General features: G+C 37.7%; 1 protein-coding gene and 1 long non-coding RNA gene across 2 annotated transcripts in view; one reads left to right on the plus strand and one right to left on the minus strand.

Moving 5' to 3' along the window:
* LOC136261799 (staphylococcal nuclease domain-containing protein 1-like) overlaps nt 1-15,445 on the minus strand; it is a 109,009-nt gene that overhangs the window by 76,121 nt on the left and 17,443 nt on the right. The window contains exon 9 of the mRNA XM_066055862.1: nt 1,330-1,373. Within this exon, the coding sequence (XP_065911934.1) occupies nt 1,330-1,373 (44 nt within the window). The remainder of the gene's footprint in view (nt 1-1,329; nt 1,374-15,445) is intronic.
* On the plus strand, nt 8,274-9,143 carry LOC136261800 (uncharacterized). The gene is made up of 3 exons (XR_010704021.1): nt 8,274-8,324; nt 8,423-8,544; nt 8,754-9,143. It is a non-coding gene; the product is annotated as an uncharacterized lncRNA (long non-coding RNA).

A 15,445-nucleotide genomic window follows, 5' to 3' on the forward strand; every position in this document is an offset into this window, starting at 1 on the left:
GCAGCGAATAGTGTGGTAATTTGTGTGAAAACACCTCGGACATCACGTGGACCGTAGTCCTGTTAGGCATTAGCCTTTTATAGTGCACCGACCATGTGATCCATGAAGGCTTGCTAATTTAAAGAGCCAAGAAGCTAAATCCGAGGCACCCGCAAGAGAGCTGGCCTGAGATGTTGTAGATCGCTGGTAAAATCCAGACTAGTGAACAATAATTAAAATCTTATGGAAATCTTGAAATTTCACTTTGAAATCTTTAAGATTTTGAAATCTCATCCCTGGTTTTGTTGAGTTTGTCAATCCCTCTACTGAATCAGTGGAATGTCGCTAAAAGCAAGACGAACAACAACTATCCCCATAACGTTTGAATAAAGCACTTGTGGAACAATCCACATATTTCATTTGTTAAACTTATCAAGAGAAGCCTAATGGCACCCCTATGAATGAATACACAGCAGTTAAAATGGTAACAACAAATTCGCACAGCCACACAAGACAACTACAGTAACCCTCGCTGAGGGTTAATAAACCCACTTCACCATAGTTTACTGGTAAAAGAAGAGTTGCAAAAAAAATCACTAGCATGCCGCAAAGCAAAATATGCTTCACTCTAATTAAAGTGCGTAGTATATGGAGCACTCTGCTTTTGTGATAACGTGAAAAATGAAGAACTTTTACAATTTCAAAAGATCAAAACATTCAAAATTGAATTCAGTGAGTAGCATTTATGTTTAATGTTCAGTCTAACATGTCTCAATGTACTATACAGTTCCCCTTTAGAAAACAAAGACCTACAGACCCAGATAGGAATATTTTAAAAGCATGCAGTTTATTTTTACTGCTGAGTTTTACTTCTTGTGGGTTTTAGACATGCGAAACAAGAAAAGAGATATGGGGCTATTTGGAAAGATCAAACTACGTTTAAAACTACTTTCCTGATGTATAACAATTATTGTTCAGCCTTATTAACACTTCAGAAAGCTTTAAAACATACTTGATAGCCCAGAAAGTCACTTTTGACGTACATTCTATCAGAGTTTTGAAAAATTTCTGGCTGGTCTTAATCATGAATGTAGTTCAAAATAAGAGTGAACATGTGAGCAACAGGTACAATTGGCTATCAATGAGGAAATATATTAACAAGTACAGGGAAAATATAATCAAAAAGGTAGAAGATTCTTGCGTGAAGATTTGATTCCAAGCTGATTAATTGCTAACAGTATTATGGGATTTAAATTAGCATGTCATGTGATCTCCCCTTGTTTCAATACATGATCCCTACTAGCTTACAATTCCTTCCGTACAACACAATACAACACTTTTATAACTCACCGGATGAATCACAGTTCCTAAGGCATTATTCTGATTTGAGACACCTACAGGAATACATACCACTGTCATAGCTGTAGCGCCACAAGGCAGGTACTATTAATGCACTGTGAACACAACAGCTACACATGTAATCCAGACACTTAGTCACAAGATCCCACCCAAGGTAGCCCTATACCCAATTCTGGGAAATCACCCTTATGGGCACATTCAACACATTAAATGTTTAGTTCTGAAACACAGTTAAATTCCTACTCATTTAGGGTAGAATAAACCATAGATACCTTGAATTACAAAAATTTTTTTAGAAATATTTGAAAAGTGTTTTCTGTTATTAATAGCGCTTTGCTGGTTTCAAAAAATTCTAATTGTTTCAGGCGTGCCAATAAGCGTGATTTTCCAAAATTCAGTCTCATATTGCATACCTCAAAATACTAGTGGCCTAGAAAATCAGGACATTTTTAGTTAGTCCCAAGCTGCTTGTCCATATTACACAGGTCCCAAGGTGTCCATATTACATGGGTCCCAAGGTGTCCATATTACACGGGTCCCAAGGTGTCCATATTACACAGGTCCCAAGGTGTCCATATTACACGGGTCCCAAGGTGTCAATATTACACTGATCCCACTATACACCCCTCACGGCTTACTAGCCGAAACATCACACCACATCACTAATTAACAATTCCTATCCTAAGGTTGCCCAATCGCAACAATCAAACTAGCAAACCATAACTAAGGGGTCTGCAACTCAACCTACTGTACCAATGACCCTGAAGTGGACACTGATATCCAATAGAGACTCGATATATTGTTCAATACACTCCAAGTATTGAGACTACAATAATCACTAGATACTGAATAGAATAGTAGTTTTGCTACTTGAACCACATGACTATGTACTATTTGTAGGGCTTTAATGAAATATTCATGTTGAAAGATTCACATACATACATATCATGGAGTACCAACACAAGTTTGTGTCTGTATAACAACAGAATCAATACATGCTGTTTAAATTGTAGCCTTATATCGTTTACAGACGTCATAAAATATTAAAAATATCAACTCAACAATATATGAAGAATGTGATATCAAGTTTAAAAATTAGACAATCTACTTAAATGCTACCAGTTCAGGGGAACATCACGCTCTCAGAATGTCTACACATGATATGATCTAACGCTATTACCTATCCCATTCACTAATGTACTGTCAGGAATTACAAAAGAAAACATAATATGTTTATCATCACTATTTTATGCATAACTTGCTACAGTCAATTAACAGCCACAGAAGCAGTGGAGCATGGTAGTACTAGGAGTCATATCAAAGGCAGCCAGCAAGCCACAAGGGCACTTCCATCCCATAACAGGATAGATGAATTTCTAAACATTCCTGTTTTAAGCACTCCATTGATAACTCCAAAGTGTGAAAAAAAGACATACCACAGTTCAGCAGCTTTCTCACAATATGCAACAATCAGAAGAGAGTGTGAACTGTGAAGTATACAGCCAAGCAGCAATGTTTATCATTGTGCAAGCCCTTAGCTACAGTCCTTAGTAATGTAAACCACAATGTTGTGTTGGGAGGAACGTATCCACAGCATCCAGCTTACCGGTTGAACCAGTTGAGCTGACATGCATCCATCCACATACAGCTTCCAACTTTTGTGAATTCTGGCAACTGGTGGGAACTACGCTTGAAAAAAGTATTTCCTTGTCTACATGTACGTACCAACAGACTGTTGTGACAGGATAAACAGCCTGCCGAAATACAGGTTTCATTTACAAAAGACAATAGGTGAAATTTAGCAAAACTCAGATCACTTGTCATTCTTAGCTTTTGACTGTTCACTCTCCAGTAGCCACCACCATCTGTCACCATATGTGACAGAATATGCGTATCCAAGAAAGGAATTCTGTGCACGCACATTCTTGGCTACCAGTAATCCTCTGACTAGTATAAATACTATTACAACGTCTTTGATTAGTCTTTGGCTTGCCAATGCGCATATAGCCCATAATTGCAGTGCTGGAGAGACACAGGATAACAACTGTTACTGACACTTAACACAAACAACGATAATTTGATATGTGGAAGCATGGATATCTTTAGTTAAGAAGTTAGAACTACTTTTATCAAGTACGTCTCACAACACTCACAATGAAAAGTCATAAGGCTTGAGAGTGGTGTAATAACCTTTATGTCAAGTTGTACCCAACAGTCACATATCCTCCACACCCTGAAGAGTTATGTATACCGTCATGTATCCCATAACATCTCACCACTGACACAACCTATCATTGTAAACCCACACACTGTTGGCAGTACAGTGTGCGTGTAACTGAAATCCTATCACTGCACAAAGCAAAGAAATGGCTTAGTATACAATAATAAGTACCACCATACAAATTACTATACAGAGCAGGAAGTGAACAAACCGCAGAACAAATCACTACACACTAATATGGACTTTGGCCAGGATGGACCTAAGAAAACACTTGACAGTTGCCAGCTATTGAGTATCAACAAGTGGAAGTTAGTGTAAGTCAATTCTTGTGTATAGTACTGTTGGAGGAATTGATACACTGCAGCTCTATAGAATTGTGGGTGAATCTTTTAACTGTGTTATTACATGGGGCATCACTCTAACATTTCAATAGAACAAAGATTAGAATATCAACAAAATACTGGCTGAACCTTGTCAGACATACCCGCACATCCTTAATTTTGTTCAGTTAATCTTTTCCTTGTACACATTTAACTGGCTAACTCGAATGGTCATATCCTTCACTAAGAAACCAGAAACCACACTCAGAGGATTTCATGCACAGTGCTACATAACTCGACCAGCAAATACCATCAGTCAGTGTGTAATACTCTAAGCATGTTCAAACACCGTTAAACTTACCAAGATTTGTATGGAAATACTATGAGTTCTTGAACGTATCAAACTTATCAAAGTAGGGATATGAACCACAAAACCAACCATCCACTTGACAAATATATCACAATACAATAGGTGTTGTTAGATTGGTAAACACGTTTTTTTATTTTATGAAATTTAAATTACAATTTAGTTATATTAGAATCATGTGATGTAATGACCCATGTACGGCTATCACAATAGCAAATTTTTTTTTGATTATATATTGCACATCCCTACGCATAAAAGAAAGTCTCAGTTTAATTTCACTATGTGAACTGTATTCCACTTGAACAACAACTATACTTCTGTCTATCACATCTTTTTAAACCAGCATGGCAACAAAATGCAAGGATAAATGAACACTACCTCAATAAACATACGTATGGACGTACTATCTCCAGATCCATAGTACCGGGTGACAACACGTGGATTGGTTTTGCTGCTTTGTCCCGTTTTCTATAGCAGGGCCACAATTATCACCTCAAAGCCAGGTATAAAATGCAATTTCAGTACCTAATGAACAACTTACAGTAGCCTTGGCTCCAATTGCACAAAACAAGCAGCAGCGAATAGTATAGTAACTTAGTCTTTGTTTGACAACACCTTGACAACATGTGGACCTTAATCCCATTAGGAATCAGCCATTATAACACACTCTATTTTTACCATATGGGATGACCAACCACGTGATCCAGAGCCAAGTCCAACCAAGGACCCTGCAAGAAGCCTGGCCTGAAATGTTGTAGATTGCTGGTAAAATCTGGACTAGTTAATGGTAATTAATGGAAATCTTAAAATCTCACTTGAAATCTTAGAAATCTTATCCTGGTTTTGTTGAGTTTGTTGATCCCTCATCTGAATCAGTGGAGTATCGCTAGATGTAATACACTACTATGGTTGAAAAGAAATTATTGCTATCACTTTTTGTACATCAAGAGTTCATCAAGAAGCAAGGAAGGACAAGACGAACAGCAAATATTTCCATAACTTTTGAATAAAGCGCTAGGACCTTCAGCACCTGTGCTGTAAAAAAATAAATAAAAAAATATAACCGTATGGTGAATTTTTTTTTCCACTTATAAAGTCTAGCTTAGCGCACTTAGTAGAGCAATGTCGAACACCAACTTGTTAGCTATATGGCTCCATATAATGTTTAGGAAAGAACTAGCCTTGACACTCAAGAATATGGGCTAGCTATTTTGTGTTTTTTCCCCTGTTTCCATCTATGTTACCAGTTAAGTACTGCAGGGCAAACATACAATGCAGAGCTTGTACAAAGTGTTTACCACTAGCCTGTGTTGTACAAGACTGATTACAGGCCAATACATTACGAGCTACATGAGGGACACCACTATGGCTGCAAATGTATTAACATTAACCTAACTTGTGAAGCAGTTTAAATTCTAAAAAAAGTTGACTGCTATTTCTAAATGGCCCATTAGCAACCCACGCACCAGTTATGTGACACGTAGATGGCTAATTATAGTTGTGGGGCATGCAATCTGCCAAATCTATTTTGCTAATGGCTACTCAGTGAGTAATTCGACTAATTTTCCTCCAACATAGTTTCCCTCCACGTGGTACCGGCTGCTTCATATCAGGCTAGTTAGCAACAGTGAAGGTGCCTACACAACAGGCCCCAACAGTTTACACACGAAAATCTTAATATTGTAAACACAAATTGACACCTTTTGCTGTCAGAAAATATAAATGGTAGTGTTGCACTGATATGAGATTTTGCCGATATTCCGATAACCGATATTGGATAATATTTTCAAGCCGATAAAAGTAGCCGATCTGATATAGCACAGCATGTTTATTTTGTAACAATTTTTACCAAAAATTTGATTGTGAAGGACAGATTTAGCTTGTTTATAGTGGCAGTATTGCTACAACAACAGCTGACAGTACACTGAAGCATTAGTAAAAACATTGTGATACAGGGAAACATAACTTGATGAATTTATAAACATCTTTTGGTGCACATAAGCATGTATTTCTAAACAAATACATAAATCTGTATCTGCTGCTTTTTTCATCATGGTGCCAATCTGATACCGGTATACAAAAACACAGCCGATATATGGTTTTTCTGATAACCGATCCGATTATCGGTGCAATACTAATAAATGGGACACAAAGGAGGACAGTAGGACACAGGTAAGTCCATGAAGCATGCATTGTACGACTGCAGTATGCCAAAAAACACCAGTCGAGCTAAAACGACATCTAACAGTGAAAAAATCAAGGCCCGTAGCCTTAGCGGTTGTCAAGTTACGCTTGTCTAAAGGCATCAGTCAGTTAGTCAGTAGAAAATTCTGCTAAATATTTTTATTTTTATTTCGTAGCAACTTATCGGAAGCATTTGGCCGCTCTGTAGACACTTTTGGGCTTGCTTATATCTCTGTCAAAGTGCTATGAAGGTATTGTGAGGCTGGTTTTGGGGTGATATTTGTGGTTGGAAAAGCCAAAACCTTCATGATCCCTAATATACAGTACTATCATACTGTATGATATGAAATGGTATACATTTTGTTCTTTAACAAATCAACCTCATACTGGAAATATAGTAAGTATTTGTTGAGCAAATTATCACACATATAACAGGTGAATGATATGAAGCACTTTGTGAAGCAAGCTTCCATAAATTGTTTCTGTCACCCACTTTCAATGAGAACAACTTTAGCTTCGCAAAATAGTTTTCATGATTTTGAACTGCCCTCACAAAAAAAAACAAAAAAAAACATGACATTTATTTCATGAATTTTTCTGGATTATGTAAGCATAAACTTATTCGTGTTATGCAAGTGACTTACGAAACATCATTGTGATAGTTATATGGTTTGTACTAGCTATATCTCTTGTTTCACTACTTTATATTGCTGGAACCCTACTTCATTTCTAAATTAATGTTTATTAACTTTGTCTGTTATAGTACAGCTATACACATGTAGGTGTGACTGCTTTATTAGAGTATCTAATCTCCCTGCTTGTCTCGAATGAGCTACACAATAGAGAAAAGAAGTGCAGTTTGCCATATCTAGTTTTCTATAGCAAAACCGCAGCTGGATCATTAAGAGTGCGGTTACGGAGTGCACTGATCATTTAGTGGAAGGCATCTACTCTGATCGTTTAAGGGTGTGATCGGATCAGCAATTGTTTTAAACTCGGGTTTATAAGTGCAGCTCTACTCCGCTTACAGTGGCTTAACCACTTCAGATAGTTTTGCGGCATCTAATATTTTCCTCTAAGGAAAGTGTCAGTGCAGAAAATTAATGCCTTAGTATGACTTCCTTGCATGAAGAAGATGGCCATATAAAAGGAAAGGAGAAGCACAGAAGGCAGATACTTGTCCAGGCACAGTGATTCTATTATTATGGCATGAAATGGTGGCCGTGCACTGCTTATTTTGGCCTCTAGCTTTGCGAATGTGGTCGGGCAGTGAGGCAGGCAGACCAAAAACACAGGATGATTTTTTTTAAATTCAATATCCAGCCACCTGTGAGTGTTTTCAGCCAGATTTGAAGTTAGATACACTAACATAAAGTGATTTTCACCGTATATCATGTTTCTAGGATGTTTTATTAGCAGCATTATGGGCAGTGCCCGGGGGAACCCTACTAAACAGTACTACTACATTACTTACAACATTCAAAATAGTTTGACCATTACAAAAACTGTGTTAACAAAATGTGATGACTCAAAAGCTCACACACGACCAACCCAATCCCTCAACAATACCCAGAAACCATTGAAGTGCTAAAACAATATGCACAGAGCACAGGCTAAGTGGGCCATCACAGTGAGTCACTGATGAGGTATTATTACTGTAACACATAACGGGCGTATGATGATAGAAACCATTGAAGTTCTTACTGACAAGATATGCTGTGCTGGTGTTAGTTGGCTGCCGAAGTCATGTAATTACCGCATGCATGCAGTAACAGAGCTCCACAATGGGATGCAATGGCAATCTATAAATATTGCCTAGCACCTAAGCGAGCCAGTTTGTTCACTCTTCAAGAACAACTGTAAGAGCTAATCCTTTCAAGATAGTTATTGCAAGGTGAGTAAATACATATTCTGGACATGCACCACTTTATTGAGTAAACTATGCCATTTTCTTTACTACAAACTGTATAAATATTTCTCGTGTTTCTATAGCTAAACAGAAGAAGCAATGAAGTTACCAATAGTGGTGATTATAGTTATTGGATGCAGTTCAGCAGTAGTAGCTAACATTTCTTCCAGGACACATGAAACAAGTCCCAACAGAATTTCTGTAGGTAAGAAGTTATACAATTATTTAGCACAGCAGGTTGTACTGCTATTGAATGTATCCTGTAAGATAGATCACTAGTATATATCATGCATGTTAAATCTTCAACAAAATAGTGTGCTTATTCCTACACCTAAAACTCCAGCACAACATTCCTAGCAATTATATCACCACCAGTGTCAAATACACACCATTACTAGTTATATTTCATTGCAGAAGAGTTTCTGGAAACTGAAAATCACTGCATACCAAGAATGAAAAAGCATGAAGTAGACTTTGATGGCTGTCAGGCAGTGATCACGATTAAGATATGTCACGGACATTGCGGCTCTTACACCGATGTGATCATTGAGCCACCTTACTACGTCAAGAAGTGCCACTGCTGTCGGCCACACCATATCACATATACCACACAATTGATCACGTGCAACGACGGAACACAAAGGACAATGAAAGTGCCTACTGACATGCAGTGTAAATGCAAGCAATGCCCACAAGATGATGGCACACACAATTCATAGAGACTGTATCACTTGATGTTTTTAATGCATAATTATGTTAACAATTACTTGTAACAAAGAACTACTATTATTGTATGCGTCTATAAACGACAACGCCTAAAATGTAGTTTTCATCACTTATGCAGTATGACAACACAAGATAGTATCAATGTTGATTAAGTGCGGAAACAATTTATGGCTAATAAACTGTACAAATCGTTGGCAGTACTACCAGCTAAAGAGTTCTATTCACACAGCACTCAAGTGTACAAATAGTTTACTATGCTAAATCAAATGAGCTGTTGAATTAGCATAATTTAGCCATAGCAGTGGTCAACAATTTGTACACCATAATTGGGACCACTCACCCTTGGCTTTGCAGAAAACCATTTTAGTATCAATCCCTACCTGTTCTAAAACAAATTAGCAACTTGGATTCTGTGTACAATGAGCACCATATATTAAAAGAATTACTGCACACGTAGCAGTCAAAGGAGATTTTGATCAAGTTTCTATCGTCATAAGTAGCAAGTTCAATGCTATATGCAGTGAGTGCAGCCTTAAAACAATCTCATGAAAACGTCAATGAAAACAGTCATGCATTATAGAATTCTAGCAGTATACCACAAAACACAACATAGTTCTGACACCTTTAAGTGCTGAATGCTATAGCAGACTGTAGTAAGTATGGTTCAGAAGTGCAGAAGTCAATAAAATGTGTCACTCCATAAGTACATGTAACTAAGGTAAAAATATGATCTATCAAGGCCATTGTTACACTAAAATTATAATACTTAATATCTGACTATAGAACTGATCAGGTATTACAAAGAGTATGAATAAATAAGTAAAATACTGCAACAAATGCCTTAACATACTACATACATCACTATGATGCAATAACCACACACATGCACACACATACTCACGCACACACGCACCCACACACATGCGCGCACACACACACCCCACACAAATTCAAATACAAACCATCACTCCCAAGTAGGAGCTCAAAGGAAAGGAGTCAGCTTGCGCTGAACAAATTGTTGGCAGCTGCTGATGCAACTAAAGAAATTATGTAACAGTGACACAAGTCTTCAGTACAAACCACCTACAAGCACCACTACACTAGAATACACTTGATCCAACAAGCATCATAGTATCAAGTTATTCATAACAAAATTATCCAGCCTGAGTACTAGAAACCACAATACACAGCTTCATACAAATGCATGTAACATGCACACAGAAAACGATACAGTTTCCAGAACAACTGGTACAATCTAGTTAATCTGGTACATATGATACCCAAGTAATGGCAGTCAAGCAAGTAATTGTTAATCATCTATTAAACTACCTTCAAACAAATGACACTACACATCTTCCCTATACAACAAATTGTTGATTGATTAGCAAAGTCAAACTAGTCATGAACTAGAGGACTGTGTAGCTTCTGTTGATGCCACCTTATTAAAGTCTTACTAAACATTGATAAAACAAGTCATTGTAAGAGATTAACAGTGAATACAATAGGACACGATTTAATGAAGTGTTTATGAAGACCACATATTTTCCCACACTAGCAACAGAATGAGATGAACTTCACGATGTAGACATACATTATTCTTACTTCTTTCCACACTCACAAGACAACAAGTACTGATGATGCAGGCACTGCATAAGCACACACAAAAGGAAATAAACAAGTAAATTTTCAACTAATGTTGCTTTGCATCATTCTAAATGGCAGTTTTTTCCACTGACAAGCATCTTCTATAGTACACAGAGGTGTACTGTTCCATATATTCATAAGCGTGCAGAAAAATTAAGATTAAAAAATATTAAGTAAAACTGAAAAGTGAACTCAGTACTAACTACTAGGCTCAGTAGATGCACACCTTATTTTGACATGCAGTAAAACTGATATCCAATGAAGTACCTGTGAGACCACATAATCCAATATTTACAACGCAATTTCATAGTTTCAATTGGGAGCTTGGGGGATAAAGTGAAAGGAAGTTTTCTAATCTTATGGTCCCAGCAATTATCACCATGTTTGTTAACTGAAGTATAAGGGCTCTATAACCAGAGAAACATAATTTCAGTAGCTTCGGTGTATGTATGTAGACTTAGGGCAACTGACAAAGTTTGACGGTACAGGAACTCAAATAATTCCTGGATATAATAAATTTCTTCCAATATTTGATTAAAGGTTGTACAAAAGTTAACCAAAAGGTGATCACTTAGTTATGTAGAGTGGCTACAACTATGACAGTAACGATATTAACTCACTCAAGAAATTAGTCACAATATTTACAAGTGTAGCCATGCAGGCACACATGAGACTGCTATAAGTAACAACCATGGATTTGTTATTACCTGAGTACTCTTCAGTGTTAACAATCAAGTACTCATGAATACTAGCCATACCTGTGTGCCACGGGCCATTAGAAGTTGTAACAGTAGTGATACACACACCATATTGAAGTAGCGATGTTGTAGGTATTTGACAAGCAAATGAATTAATGAAATTCCACAAATTAACTCCTGTACAGCCTTCATGGTGTCACTTCTTATGATAGAAAATGCCTGATGAGACCAAAATAATTTGGTCACCATGGTGCCATGGTCACTAAGGTTAGGTGGTCTTGTTGCCAAGGTGGCTGATACCATCACACGCATCATTTGCCCTCGGCTACACCTCAGACTTGCAGGATAGCAACACACTACTTATAAACATACAAAGTGTTAATTAACATGTTGAAAACTACACAGCACTTAAACAATTACAACAGATACCCAACACAAAGAGTATGAGGCCAAACAGTTGCTTGTCAGATCTAACAGAAGAGTAACCAAAAAAATCATCCGATCAAATAACAAAGAGGAACCACAGAAGGGCTATCTGTACTACTAGTACTATGCCACAAGCACACACCCCAAGGGAGTGACAATGGATGTACTGTACATACTCCTCCTTCTACGTAGTCGGAATTGCATCAAAGCAACTGTTTCACAGCTGACCTGAACCAATGTCCTACAGTACATTAAAAAGGACACCTTGATAAGGGTACTCGATACCAGACCTTCAATAATCAGGACACTTGTCCATGGTACAATGAGTGGTAGCATACACACATGTAGACTTCTGAAATCAGGACACCTCACAATAAGGACACCTTGATATCAGGACACTTCCTATTCTTATAAGGTATGCTGCAATCATGTCTCCATTTCCGAGCTGCTTTCGCTGTTTTGATTAAATCCATCTTAATAATGGTATGAAAAAATCATGTATCTGCTTGCATGTGAGTGTGTTATAATTAAGGTGTCTCCGCTTTTAGCTTCATAAAGACCAACTAATTAGTAATTCATTAATTATTATGTAATTACAGCAGTTAGAGATAAATTAACAGAGACACAATGTGTATTGTGATCATTTGTGTTTCCAAGGGTACATGCTTCTCATAATCAACCGCAACTAAATCAACACAGATTGAGCTACAGTTATATAGGTAGGTACGAACAGGCTAATTCAGATAGGCCCACGTTACATGAACTATACAGAGGCCAACACAGGCCTAAAGCAACCACTTTAATCATACATACATTTGCTGAGCAACCTATCCTTGCATCTTTAAACTATGATGCTGAATGTGCCTTTCATCATGCAGTACGGTAGTACTGTATATTAGGGATCATGGAGGTTTGGGCTTTCTCAAAAAAAAAAAAAAATCAACCAGAAACCAGCCTCACAATATGTTTATGGTACCTTGACTAGGCATAACTAGCCAAAGTGCCTTCCGTATGACTTGAAATGCTTCTAATAAGTTGCTAATTTTTTTTTTATTCAATGGAATTTTTTGCTGACTGACTGAAGCGTAACTCAAGTTTTTTCACTGCTAGACATCACTTCAGCCTGACAGGTGCCTTTTGGCATACCGCAGTACGTATACATAGACTTACCTTTGTCCTCCTCCTTCATGTCCCATTTATCTTCGCTGACTGTGCAAGATGTCAATTTGCAGTAGCACATGATGGCTTCTCTGCATTTGTAATGGAAATCATCCGTAGTGAATGGATTTAAGTTGGATTATTGTATACTTTTCTGTAGCCATATTGATCACAAGAAAAGCAGGCAGAGAGGAGTCTATGAACCTGAAAATAAGTCAATCTCTTCTTATTATGAAAGCATACTGATTAAGACCAAACAGAATAGCTATTAACAGCATGCAATACTTAGAAGGGAGGGTGTCAATGTCACCAAACTGGGCTTACTCAACACCTATCAACCTTCTCAATTAGCTAATGTGGTGAAACTTCAGATTTTCATGACGTGTATGTCACTTATAATGTATGGGCAGTATTGGGCTTAGCTAGATCCATTGATTTTTTTTGTGTGCAGAAAGAAGCTTTAAAATTCATTTTAGTGCCGACAATACGATTCTATTGCTTCAGTACTACAGCAACAGAAATATATCAGTGCAAAACACATTATGAAGTGCAACCTGCTTGAGCTCTCTGGGCATAGGCTAATTCACTGAAAACAAAGTGATGATAGGATGATATAGAACCTTTTAAACATGTAGTAGCTGAATGGAGTAGTGATATTCGTTCCCCACTACCTACCATCAGACTGTAAACAGGTAATACACAGTCTCGTGCCCAGATGGCCACTTTTGGCTCGCTCTATATAGTTGCATAAAATACACCATCATCCAAGTTCTGTTTTCTTCTAGCATACCTATGTCTATTCTTAAGAGGGATAATCTATCACACTCTCTTCACCTTGAAAATATAATGTGTACCATTTAAAAACCTTGATTCTGGCTCACCAGTTTCTCTACTCAATTAATCAAGCTCCCTAAGCATGTGCAATTGTAATTTTGCAATGTGCACCTCATTTGTTTTTAAATTATAATACTATAACAGATTGGGGATATAGCTATTATATTTACTCTTTATATTAAAGTCATTCAATGACCATGTGTTCACTCCAGGCAACTAGTGTAACCAGAGGCTTCCAATATAACCTTCTGTGTTTGCAAAGGCAGGCATGTGATGCTGGTACAACATACGAATTGACCACCTAGTGTGAGGCTTTTTGTGTCCAAACGTAAATTCTCAGGCACACAACACTCATACAACATACACACCAACCACCCAGTGTGAGGCTTTTTGTGTCCAAACATAAATTCTCAGGCACACAACACTCGTACAACATACACACCAAACACCCAGTGTGGGGTTTCCATTTTCGTAAAATAAATTTTCAGAAACGCAGCACCCGTACAATGTAACCACAGACACAACCTACTAAGGAAATGGAATGACCACAACTACCTCCTGTAAAAAAGTTGTCAACAACGTTACCATAGGGATTAACAACTGAGTAATGGCCACACACACGCACGCACGCACGCACGCACGCACACACACACACGTGTGGCTAAGTATAATAATTACACACCTCGGTCTTAGAAATTGTTCACTAAACTGTACATCACTGCAAGTCCAGCGAATATTTTACTAGCGAATAATCATTCTGTGTATCACATATAGTACAAACCACAAAGGTTTGGGCGTGGCACATGAAAAAACATCACTCAAAAACCAGCCTCACCTTTCCCTGATGACGATGAGGCAGTATTGGTTAGGTAAAACTAAAGCCTTCAGATTGACCTGAAACACTTTGGACAAGTTGCTATGGAAATTTTTTTTTTAATTATTAAACGGAATTTTCTACTGACTGAATGACTGACTGACTGACTGATGCCTTCAGACAAGCGTAACTCGATAACAGCTAAGGCTACGGGCTTGATTTCTTCACTGTTCGACATCGCTTTAGTCAGACATGTGCCTTTTGGCATACTGCAGTACATACAATGCATTCTTCATGGACTTACCAGTGTCCTCCTTTGTGTCCCATCCATCTTTGCTGACAGCGAAAGGTGTCAATTTGGCAGTAATGCAAGGACTTCCCTTTGTTATGGCATAGACAATGTATACCTCCGGAGGTATATATTATCTATGGTAATGGAAATCGTCATAGTGGCTACTTTGATTGCAGAGGTGCTTTTCGAACAGTTCTTGCTGAAAAACGGGTTGAACATAGCTGCATGACAATGAAGTGTAATGGATACTTCACTTAATAGAGGATATGCACACTATAATATTTGAAAGAAAAATGATCAATTAAAGTAGTGTGGCAGCGCTTTCCAAAAAAATTTGATGGTGAACGACTATCGAAAATTTGTGAAAATCCCATACAAATGTATGGGTAGCAAATGCGGCTCAGACTATTACTCACCACTAATGCTACGGGCTAGGCTTTCTCTCGCCAGTTGTACTACCTCCTAGGTAGAAGAAATCACTTCTTTGTAAAAAACGCTGATAACTTCGCTAAGA

The sequence above is a fragment of the Dysidea avara genome, chromosome 7 (genome assembly GCF_963678975.1).
Source record: "Dysidea avara chromosome 7, odDysAvar1.4, whole genome shotgun sequence".
Classification (NCBI taxonomy): domain Eukaryota; kingdom Metazoa; phylum Porifera; class Demospongiae; order Dictyoceratida; family Dysideidae; genus Dysidea; species Dysidea avara.